This window comes from Bombus flavifrons, chromosome 8 (assembly GCF_040668555.2).
Source record: "Bombus flavifrons isolate JBK064 chromosome 8, iyBomFlav1_principal, whole genome shotgun sequence".
In the NCBI taxonomy this organism is placed as follows: Eukaryota; Metazoa; Arthropoda; class Insecta; order Hymenoptera; family Apidae; genus Bombus; species Bombus flavifrons.
Window position 1 is genome coordinate 7265025 of NC_138449.1, and position 13737 is coordinate 7278761.

The 13737-nt window shown below is 30.3% G+C and overlaps 2 protein-coding genes across 3 annotated transcripts in view; both read right to left on the reverse strand.

Annotated features, from left to right (window-relative positions):
• Invadolysin (leishmanolysin-like peptidase, invadolysin) overlaps nucleotides 1–13737 on the reverse strand; it is a 217232-nt gene that overhangs the window by 203167 nt on the left and 328 nt on the right. Inside the window, exon 2 of one of the 2 annotated variants that reach the window (XM_069118548.1) lies at nucleotides 8455–8765. In XM_069118548.1, the coding sequence (XP_068974649.1) occupies nucleotides 8455–8634 (180 nt within the window). In that variant the 5' untranslated portion in view covers nucleotides 8635–8765. Of the gene's footprint in view, nucleotides 1–7553; nucleotides 7717–8454; nucleotides 8766–13737 lie in introns of those variants that run through there. The other variant, XM_069118549.1, reaches the window with a different exon arrangement.
• Nucleotides 9442–13622, reverse strand: FeCH (ferrochelatase, mitochondrial). Its single transcript, XM_069118565.1, has 8 exons — nucleotides 13498–13622; nucleotides 13016–13208; nucleotides 12713–12934; nucleotides 12484–12585; nucleotides 10984–11149; nucleotides 10801–10908; nucleotides 9914–10078; nucleotides 9442–9832 (listed from the first exon to the last, which is right to left on the reverse strand). Exons 1-8 carry the CDS (start codon nucleotides 13529–13531, stop codon nucleotides 9635–9637), a joined length of 1188 nt encoding a protein of 395 aa, XP_068974666.1. The 5' UTR covers nucleotides 13532–13622; the 3' UTR covers nucleotides 9442–9634.

Here is a 13737-nt window from a genome sequence, read left to right on the forward strand (position 1 = left end):
TATATTATTGTTAACAAAATATCGAGGCAACTTTATTTTGGACTGTGACACTGTTCTTATTACGTAGTATCTATAATTTTATGGGATAATTATCCCAAAGAAATGTTGTTCTCGCAGATTAGCTATCTAGTTAAGAGCTAGATTCTAAGTTTTACATTTATGACGTAAGACAAACTTAGGTTTATATATATATACTATATATACATATATATATATATATATACATATATACTATATATATATATAGTATATATGTTAATTAAGTAATTACAACGTGAATCATTTTTGTATCGATGATTTTTTAAATATATCATTCTTCTACAGGTCGACGATATGTAATTTAACTTGTAATATGTAGATATAAAAAAGTACATTGTATCTACTTAAAATTTTGCAATAAAGCTTCAAATATTTTGTGTCACAGTCATATTACCGTAAAAATATAGCAGACCATTTGCATTTTAAGTAATAAATATGATACGAAATATAATATTTCGTGGCACAGAATTTCAAATAAAATTTATCTTGTTCCCAGTATTAATATCTGATATTGCCAATACTTTAACTAAATAAATCTTAATTAAATACCAAATAAATAAAATAAATCTGCCAATCGCAATTTATCGAGTGAAATACACAATTTATCAGAGTTAACAATTGACAATTGATCATTTCAGCATAGATTATAGAGAAGAGACACGAGAAGAAAAAATATTCTAATTGCACAATTTGTGCTCTTGACAAAGAAGTATGCTTCAATAAAAATATTCTCGATATAAGCCATGGAAAAGTGGAAAATTGCGGTCTATTTTTAGGATCGATGGCATATCCCAAATAGACCGTTCTTTATTAAGGAAAGGAAGGGTTGAAGTTAGCGTACCGGCAGAAAGCCCTGGAAAAGTTTCGAATATGCATGGCTATGCAATTCGTACGATCCCTAGAGGCGCAAAAGTTGAGCGGATAAAAAGCGGGTGTAAAAAGAAAGAAAAGACGAATGACGAGAGAGACAGGAAGAAAAAGACGAAAGAATGTTTCGCGCGCGAAGCAGTCGACCATCCATTTTCATTCGTCTACCAGAAGACCAAACTTTCGGTCCCTACAAAAGGTATACATAATTTTGGCTAATTAATTCGAACTCACTCAATTCATCTTTCAAAATCTAAAGGTAAATTGAATCAAGTTATTATTATTATCAAGTATAGATTAAATTGAATCTAGTTATTCTAAGAATTTCGTTCTTACGATACAAGACCTGAATTATGATTTCGTCTCATTGATTGTTTACACTCGCATAATAGACATTTTCATTTGGTGACTTAGTCGAAATTATAATTTCTGGAAATATATAGGTTTTGGAGAAGATCGGTGTATTTTAAAAACTGTATTAATAAAAACAAACAATATAAAATAAAATATGTTACTATTATGTACGTCAGTACATTTTAACATAATTTATAATGTCTATATCTATACCCTAAAGAAAATAAAACCAAATGATAAGAATGTAATATCGCTATATCTAGATGTTATTTCCGCAATGTAAATACTTCAACAAATAAGCAGTTAAAATACAAATTTCCTTTATACTGTATATTAAATTTCAGAAATGAAATAAGTACTTCATTCAATATGTCAATTGAATTATGCAACTTTTCGCGAAACACTAACAACCGCAAAAGGAGGAAATTTATAACAATCTATAAATGTTGGGATTTTTCTATTAAACAAGAAATAAGTGGTCATCCAACAAATTCATACTAATTGTTAAGCGAAGTAACGAATATTCACTTTATTTGAAGTTATTTACAGCAACAAATTCATTACGACTCTGTTTGCGGAGTTTAAAACTAGATTTATTTCTGCAGGTACACATAGTCATATACGTGGAATTGCGTAACAATACAAGTCTAATCTTAAAACACTGAATTTAATATCTGACATATAATACATACATATATACGTACATTTCCAGCCAAAATTTGATTTCAGCTAATGTAAGATAATATAATCCACAGGTAGAAAGTAAATCGTTTCGACTAAAAGTTACGATCAATTACGTAAACGATTCTGCTCGACGCGAGAAAATTTCGATTACGCTTTAAATACGAAAATACCATTGCTAATCAGTTTGCATCGCGAAATTCGTAATTTCATTGCTCCCGTGCATGCAATGAGATAATCGATATTATCATTATAAAAGGAAATATTATTTCAGTATATTCTTAGCTTCCAAATGAATGAGAGCGAACACAATAATATTGATAATATTATACAACAGGAAAATGAATGATTCCTACGAATGCAAAAGTATGCGTATTAAATAAGTAAAGAGATAGAAATATAACAACCTTCTACTTATTGACAATTTTTTCCCAGTCGTTCAAGGTTCTTCCTCCTTGCATACAAATATTTCCTATAACGTGCAAATATGTGTAAAACGATAAACGCAATCACAAAATTGATCAAATCTTCTTTATCTTTTTTTAAATCACAATGTGGCACGATCTCGAGTATGATAATTTGAGAACATAACAGAAAATCGAATGCTACTTTCAATGTGCATTCATGAGTAGTCGAGTACATCCGTCCCATAAACGATTATCGATGAACGTGCACATTATAGTAGCGCAATAAGAACTGCGCAATCAATCGATTTTCGGTAGTAATTCCGTTTTCATAACAGTCACTCTCGTAATAGCCACAAAAATAACGACACGCTTGAATTAGAAACCTACCTGTTTCCATCTATAGACGAATTATCATTAATTATTAAGCAATAAGATACAGTAACTTTGTTGCCTACATATACATTAACATTCAAAAGTATCTTGATCTGATTTGTATTAACATTCAAAAGTATCTTGATCTGATTTGTATTAACATTCAAAAGTATCTTGATCTCTTTAACATATGTAATCATAATTACAGCTATTATATATACAGTCAGTAATATACGTAATTCAATCACAAAATTATCACGACTACATAAGGAAAAGCTAATATGCAGAAAAAGGATAATTTGTAATTGCAGAAAATGGCTACTTTAAACTAACTATTTTTCAGACATTTATTTTACTGGATACTAAATTCATTTAAATTTTTCTATATGTATATATATATCTTTTATATTCATATATGAATTCATATTTCATAAGATCAATTTTAAAACTAGAAACACACTACAATTAAGTACAGAATTAATGTAAGTATTCCTTGCCTTAAATTGTATCATACACTACCTAATTATCCCGATTCATTAAATATGTATAAACAGTCAAAATTACGTACTGTATTTAGTTCGTATTTTATAAACGAAGTTAAAATATGTAAAACTGGTATTATTCTTTTTTTTCTGAATCAAGGAGAACATAAGCTACATTTTCTATTTTTATCTTGTAGAATTTTTGAGAATGTAGTACGTACGTGGTTTTATAAACTAATTCTTAAACAAAACTCTCGTGAGAAGCAACGACACGAAATAAACCTATAACTTTCGCGAATTCGAAACTCGAAGATGCATGCTGCATTATTAAAATGACAACAGCGACGCCAGAGAAAATATTTGGCTAGAATCCAATAAAGGATCGCACAATTCCACCGTAACTCTCTCTCTCTCTCTCTCTCTCTCTCTCTCTCTCTCTCTCTTTCACCGCAAGTCCTTCTAGAACAAACCGACCGGATTAAATTATAAATTACGACAGAGAGCAATAGCAGGAAAAATCAACACGTGACGATGCGGCCGGATATTCCGAGAGGAACTTTTTCGAATTTACGGGTAGACGCTCATAACATCGAAATTCAAGTACACCAATAAACACAGACACACTATATATTATACGCTGACACATCACGTCCGCCGTAAACTTTTATTCCCATTCAAATTCTCTTTGATACGATTTTTAAAGTTTGCTTTTACGAGCGAACCACTTTTACTTAATGATCGCCTAAAATTGCTAGAAAATAATTTTACTACGCAAATAAGCCACGTAGTTCGTTCTACGGAAACTAATCACAATATAAATGCAAAAAACCGTAGGTATAATCTTCGCTCTGTGATAAAAAGGTAGCGCATCCCATAAATTTAAATGTTTGCGTAACTTCTACGTACGGTAAATTAATCGATTTTCGATCTTTAAGAAATTTTATCATATAGTATGTTCTATTACTGTAGGAACTTAAAATGAACAGTCCTATCAAAACATAAACTTTTCTTCTTTTTTTTTTATTTGGTAGAATTTTTACAATCAATTCTCATTGAGAATTATAAGTAAATTATTTTGGCGTGATACTGTAACTTGGATTACAAGTGTTTATAGTATGTTTGATTCTAGTTGAATTTAATGCTTAAATCTAAAGGGTAATGTCTTTTTAGTCTGCGGATCTGATCTGTCGTATCAAGTATTATAATTGGGTAACTAATGGGTTTTGGTGGTTGTTAACTCTTATATTATATCTGTTACTGAATTTGAATATTTCTTCTTTAACTGTGGGTAAAACATAAGCTTTTGATAGGAAAATAATATTTGTCAAAAATTATGAATCGTTAATAATTTACTATAGTGACTGCTACGACTATACCTAATGAATGGAAAGATATTTTTGGGAACTGAAGATAGAAATTAAAGGATTGAATTAAGGGAACGGAGACTGTGACGGATAGATTATACTTCAAAGTTTTTAAGTGATCATAAACTAAACATCAATGAAGCCAGCCAAGCGAAAACTCGACGAAATAATACTGTTGCTAGATCAAACGGAACAGAGAAATAAACATGATAAAACTGTTTCGTTCAAGCAAATTGAATAACTTTTGCTCAGAAAGGAAACAAACAGGTTAATAAAACCAGATAAGCTTAAAACTTTATTTGTATTTAGAAATTACTTCGACTTTTCGGCGTAATTGCTTTTAAAAGAACAAGATTCTCATCGACCTAAAGTCGTTTTAAGTAACTTTAAACATTTGCAACAAGATAAAAGTAACTAAATTATTCTACAACAAATTAAAGTTACGTATAAATGAAGAGTAACTAATTTTTAAGCTATTCTCGTGTAGGAAATAAAAAATGTGACTAAGAACAATTTAATTCAATAGTAAAGTGTCCATCTAATCGTAAGTTGTAATGTAATTTATTATCAAAGAATTGTATCTTTCCGTTAATTAAATAAGTAAAGTATTTGCATGATTTATCTTTAATTCTCTGATAAAATTATATCTTCTTACAAATTACTAAGTAAAAAGTATTCTAAGTGAATTCTAAGCGAGAGTGTTGAATGTTACACTTATTAGAAAAGATACGCGAACAATATTACATTCTTATAAGATTCTTCACAGAATCATATTTACTTCTTCGAAAGTAAAAGTCCAGCTACGTCAAGTGACATTGCAACATCTTTTCCTTCTCATAATTAACCGCGTTCTCTCAACTATTGTTTGCTACATTGTTGTACAACCACTCAGTTAATTCATCTGGATTTTTCTCACGGTGACACAATCTTAATAGACATAAAGTTTCTTAAACATACAGGCACAAATTATAACACGTAAACTTGGTACTAAATTAACAAAATAACTGTAAATATTATAGATTCTTCTGATACGAATATTCGTATACGATAACTGGATTGCCTTGCACAATAATTTGCCAATCAATTGAAGATTTACCAAACAATTACATAATAACTTGCCAACCTGCGCAAAAGTTTGTTTAATCTATAAATAGAATTCAATTTTTAAATTGTCTTCTTGTAAGAAAAGAAAAATATAACTTATCAAGTTATTTTCCTGTAATCTTCATATTAATTCACCGTGTGATCATCAATAGCTTAAAACTATTAGGATCTACCGTCCTCAATATTCATAGATATCATCAACTAGGCGTTTTAAACGTTAATTAAAATCAGTGCATAACGGTTCGCATGGTCGAAAACCGGACCAAGCGGAAAATTCCTCATCACAAAACGGCCTCGTCATAAAATTCGTTCAAAGCCCCACATCCATCCAGGTATCGTCCACCCTTTCCACGCAAAGGTATTTCAATAACTGTTCACGATGTCCTAAAAGTATGCTGAAATTAAACCTACTCGTGACGCAAACCCACAAAATTCATACTTTTTGTAACTGCGCTCGTGGAACGCCTAAAACACACGCGTTCACATTTTTCTAAATTTAGATTAGTTTTTACCGCAACTTAAACAGAACGGTTTTCAGATTTATGATATTTTACCAAGCTTACACTTAACCGTTCAAGTCTGAACAATCTCATCAAGCCTGGCCGGATCAGGGTGTAGTGAGTTTATAAAAAAATCAGGTTTAAAATTAACACGCTTCGAGTGTCAGAGCAAGCAAATTGGCAGAAATATGAGGAGATAAGAAAAAAGGACCTAAAATCTGAAGCATGGCCGTACGAAAGGATTTTGAGCGCGCAGTCAATGTACTTTATATGAGCCGCTTATTTGTCAAATCGGTTATCTCTACAAAACAGGAAGTGGGGAAAATTGATGATATTATACATGTATGATAATATGATATGATACAGATGACTTTTTTTTTTTTTTGGAAATGTAGAGTTAACCACATTGGCCTGTGAACAGCTCTATACAAGATATTGAAATTGGTTGAAATTTATTGAGATTTATTGAAATTTATTGAAATTAATTGAAATTTATTGAAATGTATTGAGATTTATCGAAATTTATTACAATTTATTTCTATTACAATATCTTCAATTTCTCTTTCTCAATTACCAATTTATTGAGATTGTAATTAATATTTGCATTTCTCTTACTTGTAAATGAGACATCATTATTTATAACCAGACTGTGGGTGTTACAGATTTATGAATGCTTAAAAATGCAAAAATGCCGGTAATGCACATACTGTTCAAATTAGATGAATATTACGTAAATACTGAAAAAGAACATTTAGAAATGTAATTACTAAATGGTGCAGATGTTAAAAGTCTCAAAAAATGAATTTATTAATAAATGCATACATACATACATATATCCATATTAATCTTGGTTTGTGAAAAAGAATAAAATACTTTTTCAGAAAATACAATTTTAACAACTAACTGTCATCATATTTTTTCATTTTATACATGTAAAATATACGATCTACATGGATACGCGCATGAGTTTAATATATTTTATTTTTGCATTATATTGTTGCAAATAAGTTTGATAGAATATTCTCTTATAAGTCTCAATTACAGACCTTTGTATTTTTACCATTATTACAGGCGTGTAGCCTCCTAATTATTTTCATCGCATTTATGAAATCATCCTATAATTCCACTAGCGCCTATATAGTACAAAACCATAAAACTTTTTTTGATATCCAACATATAAAAGAAAATTCAATTCTACTAACAACAACGTAACATAAGAATGATATAAAATTTTCACTTAGATATTTTGATATAAAATGAAATCCGTCATTCACAGCAAAACATATTTCTATGGAATCCATATATCAAATAAAAATTGATTGAATATAAAAGAGAATTAATAAATCTCAATCAGAGTTAATGAAAAATAATATAACCACTTACAAGAGAAGCGGAGTAGCAAAAAGTCGTGCAACTAAATACACAGGGGCGCGTGCCCGTTCCCAAAACACGTGGTTCAGCGGCGCATGAAAACAAGTTCACGGATACCTTTCTCCGCACGATCAAAGTCACATTCCACAGTAGATACATTACACGTAGCGCGCTATTTATTTCACAGTTACCGTAATACACTTATAAACGTAACAAACGTTACTAAACGAAACCAACTACATAACTTAGTCTTCGAAAAACGCCAACCACGTTTACGAAATTTCACATGCGATATAAATCTGTTATTACGAACGAGAGATCTCGACAAACGAAACTGACTATCGAAGTCGACTTTCGATGTTGACATTTAATCTTATAAAGCAGACATTTCTAATCCTATTAGAATGACGTACGTTATAATCCTATTAGAGTCATAAATATGGAGAAAATGTCAACACAGCGCGTCTATAATGCATATGTTTAACAACAGGATAGTAGTATCTGAAGATGTAGCGTATAGAGAACAGAGCTCATCGGTTCAGGTTGAAGTGGAGCGCACGCGAAATACAGGTGTGCGAGGAGGACAGCAGGAGCACGTGACACGTGAAACGCACGCTTGGTTGAAATCACGCGATTTTATACCCACAGAGACGAAAAATGGACTAAGAGATTTGACGTAATAAAGAGGAGAGAAAATCGTCGAACGAAAGAAAGGTAAGAAGAGAAAGAGCGGTGAGGAAAAGCGATAAAAGGGAAGTGGCACTGGCAGAACGAGCATTAGCAGTCCAGTTGGTTAGGTTGGTTGGTGTGCGTCTACCAAGCGAACAGGCAGGCAGACAACAAAGGTGAAAAGAGAGTAAGAGTGTGTAAAAGAGAAAAGAGGAGGGTCGAGGTCCTTTTTGTAACCGCTTACCTCGTGCGCCCGGGGATGCTGGTGACTGCAGTGACGATGCTCGAACATTCCACACACAAGATCCATACCACACACCACGATGATGACGACGAGGAGCAATACGACGGTGCCGCATTGCATCTTCAACCGCACTCGAGCCGCCATCACAGACGACGCTCGCGCTCGCAAAGCATGACACATACTGAACGCGCCTGCCGACGCCGCGCATTTATATAAGCGTCGCGGCACCCAGCGCCGCGCCACTCGCGTTCGATACCTAGAGCGCGGCAGACGCTCTCTGCTGTCGCCGCGATAACTCCCTCGGGAGTAACCTGCAAAGAAATCGAAGGGTTACTGTCATAAATGCTGTGAAACTACCTTGTATTATACTCCTTTTTAACAGCTTATCGAGTAATCTTTCTCGATGTTTCTATAAGAAATCATTTTTCTTTGTTTAGTAGTTTTGACAGGAAAATAATTTTATTATCGTTTTATTAAGTTTTCTAATTTCGAATAACATTTTTTTTACGAGAGTCTTGTTAGTCATTTTATCTTTACGTACTGATAATCTATAATAATTTTTGTTTGAGAGAAATTCATTTTGTTTCACATCACAATTTGGCTGATACTACACAATTATTTAATGGAAGTAAGATGTTTTTGGGAAATATGAGAACATTGTATGAAAATATTCTTTTCCCAAAATTTAAATTTAAAAAATTGAGAGTATTATAATGTCATTTATGCAAAAGCTAAGGTATAAAAGTATTTTTTATAAATATTCGAAAAATAAATTTGTTCCTAAGTTCGAGATATAATTTATGTTACATTGAAGTAATATTTATTCTGTAAGAGATGAATATTTAAGAATACCTAGTGCATTTATGATATGACTTATGTTTTTAAAAACATATTAAAGGAGGTAATATGTACAGAGTACTATATAATATGTACTAGAGTTAAGGTAAAAAGAAAGCAAAAATATTTAGAAAGAAATATCAATATTTTATTCAACACATTATGTTACATAGATAACCTGTATTTTGTACAATTTCTAAATTGTAATTATTAAATATTTAATCTTAATCTCACTTACACTGATATTACTATGAGAAATAGTAACAAATTGTATAAATTATATATTTGCTTTTTACATATACACAATATATGACATGTACGATAAATAAAACATTTTTCCCTTTTAATTTTTGCATATTTCCGCATACCAATTCTTGCTTTTTACACAATTCATACTAACGCAATGGGGGCAACGTGTTAAAAACACAGGACTCACTGGCTTATTCGATTTTAGGTGAGAAGCAACGATATCTGACAAAGCTGCTATAAACGTAGGATGATCATTAGGTGCAGCAGTTCTCCGTATTTTTTCAATGCCAAGCTAAATACAAAAGAAGGTAAAAAATGTTTCTCCGTAGTTAGATTCTCTTTTTCTGAATTAAAAGTAATATGCAACACTTACTTCCTCCGCTAATTCTTTGCAATACTCAATGTCCAATTCATGAAGAGTTTCAATATGTTCGTTAACAAATGCTACTGGAACTATTATAAAATGCTTTTTGCCTTGCTTTACATACGCTCTTATTGCGTCATCGGTAAAAGGCTCCAACCAAGGTACAGGTCCAACCTAAATATACACAGTAATAAATCAGAATATAAATTAGCATAAATTTTAATGTATTTCGTTGTATGGTTTTAACTATTCCATGGAAAGAAAAATGTGGCAAATGTTGTTTATTTTCAAGTGAACTATAACGAGGTGCAATAATCGAGATACAATTTCATTTAAAAAGAAATAGACTTTTCCGTAGAAGAGGATACAGCAACGGTATTTCATTTAGCATATCAAAGAATCCGTGAATTTTAATGAACCAGTAAATGTCAAAAACTTTGTAATTTTACTCCTAGCAGTTTCACTATGCATGATATATTTGGTGTGACAGAATTCATTCTTTTAAAAAGAATATGTCAATACGTTGCATATAACATTCCATTTAACAAAACGTGAATAATTTCGAAAACTTGGAAAGCATCACATTCAGAATAAAACCAATATCACCTTGCGTTTTTAATATATATAATTTTCTTATTGAATGCTTTTTGGTAGGATTAAACATAACGAAAATATTAACTTTAATATTAAATATTAACATCAATTTTCGGTTTCTTGCCTTGTGCAATCAAGTGCTAACTATCAATTATCAGTAAATAATTTAACAATGAAGTTACCTTTAAAATCTTATAAAAAAACTGTATTCATAAATTTATCCTCCTCAAATAAGGAAATATTGCTTCAGTATAATTAAAAATAAATAAAATTGATTAATAACACGAAAACAATGTCTGTACCTTTGACTGCCATACCAATTTGTATGGGTTACAATGTTGTAATTTTTCCATTACTAAGGCAACTGTACCTGCTACCTCAGATGCATAAGTATCGCCCCTACATACGGCCTAAAATACAGTGCAAAACGCAATGTTCAAGTAATTGTAATACACATCAATTTGCTCTTAATACTGAAAAGTAACCTTCATTGGTAGCGAATGAGCCGAAAATAAAATTATGACATCGTCCCTTATATCCTTAGGGAACTGAGCTAATTTCTCTTTAATTCTTTCTGTAATTGTCTCTATGAACAATGGATGCGTTGCCCATCTATCTATTACGCTCCACTTCATGTTAGAAGGTAATTTTCTGTAAATTATGAATTTCTGAGTACTATCTAATACATTTTTGCATTGTATCGAGATATTAATTTATCTTATCATTATGTTTCGATAAATATACTTCAGAAGGATTAGTTATGAATATAAAGCAAAATGCGCACTAAAATGGCAGTACATTTTATATTCTAATAAATTCTTCGTTTTAAGGTCTGAAGTTAATTCTTTGTGCTTTTATGTTTTCATTAATTAAAATATTTATTACTATCTAAATATTTATTATTATTATTAATATTTATTATACAATCTTTTATATATCACGAAAAAAAATGAAAAGACGTGAAACGATAAGATATTATGATCAATCTTTGTGATTAAATATATTCATTAGATTTTATTTATAAATATGTGTATATATATATGTAAATTTATTAGCACATTTTTTGCAAGTTATATGTTTTTTTATTAGAAATATAGATAGCTTAGAATGCTTACAGTATGTGCACGCTAGAATAATTTTATACGGCATCTTTATCAAATAAAAGTCGAATAAAGGATCTCTATAAAAGTCGAATTGTCTATGTTTAGTAATGAATCATATAAACACGAATAAAATAAATAATATACATGTTTAAAGGTTTGCTTCATCTTTAAAAAATTATATACAATAATTTTTGACATGCTAAGAAAAGATTTTGCATAAAAAAATATTCGTTGCATGCTTGATTACACATCTATGTATATCGTATTGTCCAATCTCTACTTATAAGTAAGCTAAGTTTTCTCAAATCTCGACGAAAGTTTCGTGTCGTAAATACGGAGATTTAAAAGACTAGTCGATTGTTTATCGGGCAGTCAAAGAGATTAATTATACCTTTCATACTAGCTAAAGAAAATATTTAAAAAAATCAACTATAGCATGACTTAAGCAAATTAAATATGACACGGAAAAATATATGCGTGTGACATCTGAAGAAAATGAAAATGTATGAGTTGCCTGAATATTTTTTTTTCTTTATAAAATATTAGTGAAAGCTCTTTTCCAATTAGTTATCAAATAAATAATCAATATGCAGCGAAAAAAATAAAAATTAAATATTGTGTCAAAGATGATTAATCATATTAAACTAAGTATTATGTAATTTCAAATTCAACAATTTGTAGGATAATAAATAATTACAATTTTTATAGCATACCATGTATGATTATACTTATAAAATACATATCTTAAAACATGCTGGCACTTTAGTGCAGTGGTAATAGATTTTAACATCTTCACATCTACTTTAAAATGTATATAATACACTAACAGCTTTTAATTCTTTTATTGTAACAATATTGCAAAAAGAATTCATAAGTAACTACCTGTTCAAATAATATCTATATATTTCAATAAAACTCGATCCACTTGTGGCACAAGAATATTGAGGATATTGAGAAAAGACAACTGTATGTTCAACTCCATCTCTAAAATGAAAATGTATATATATTGCTTAAAAGAAAATTATTTGTTACATTTTATTAACTTTATTCAGTATTTATCTTCAGTTGATCATATATTCTATCTTTCTATATCTATATTTAGCATTCTTACTCTTCTATCTTTTGCAATGTATCTTCAGTAAGGGGATTAGCATAACGAAATGCAACATAATGTTTATGAGGTGCAGTTTCTGGTGAAATATTATCTAATTTCTCACACAAAAGTTTACCCTGTGTGTTTGTCCATTCTAAAATGGGAGATTTGCCACCAATTTCTGAATATTTTGCCTGTACCTTAGAAGTACGGAATCTTGCTATCCAAGGACCTAAATGGCTGTAATACATATTGTTACATGGAATCTTAACTTAACATTGATTTGGTTGCTATAAATTATCAAAATTCATCAAACTAAACCTTTGGAATGGCAGTTGAATCATATCACGATCAGTCATTATACGTAATAAATACTCATGCACCTCATCGACCCTACTGGGACCACCCATATTTAACATTAAGATACCAGTTTTTGGTTTAACATCATTTTGTTTTAAATTTGTTGTAGAAAATTGATGCCAAGGCAAAATGGAAGATTTTACACATTGTTTCCCTGAATATCGACATAAGAATATATTTAAAAAAGTAAATACTAAAGCAAAAATTAACAATACCAAAAATTATATATAAGAACATACTCTGGTTTTAACATCAAAATATTTAATACATGAAATAGTACTAGACTTAATTTTCATATTCTTATTTTAATACAATATATAATTTGTATATTTTTACTATCTAATGGTTTGCATACGTATGTGTAAACTACTTTAACTACACAATAAAAAATCTAAAATACCTATATACAAATATAAAATGTATATAATATATATTTTACTTACCAATTTGAAGTACGTTCATTAATTTACTAACCATCTTTAACAAATTAACACTTTCGAAAAGACAATTTTATCTGTCAAATACTTGCAAGGATTGTGATTCTTGCACAATCACGCTTATGTGGTATGTCTTATTCACTGTATCATTAAAATATAGGTTAGGCTTAGGAGTGAGGTTATGTTCGCCTAATAGAATTCCGCATAACGTAAGTAATTATATGTTCACGTCAAATGAAATTTTAG

Bases quoted from the DNA above. Each gene is read 5' to 3' on its own strand.
- FeCH (XM_069118565.1), bottom strand. From the start codon at position 13,531: ATGGTTAGTAAATTAATGAACGTACTTCAAATTG. The intron at 12,935-13,015 runs GTTTAGTTTGAT...TATGTATTACAG, and splicing joins ATTCAACTGCCATTCCAAAG to CCATTTAGGTCCTTGGATAG. The intron at 12,586-12,712 runs GTAAGAATGCTA...TTTTCATTTTAG, and splicing joins ACATTGCAAAAGATAGAAGA to AGATGGAGTTGAACATACAG.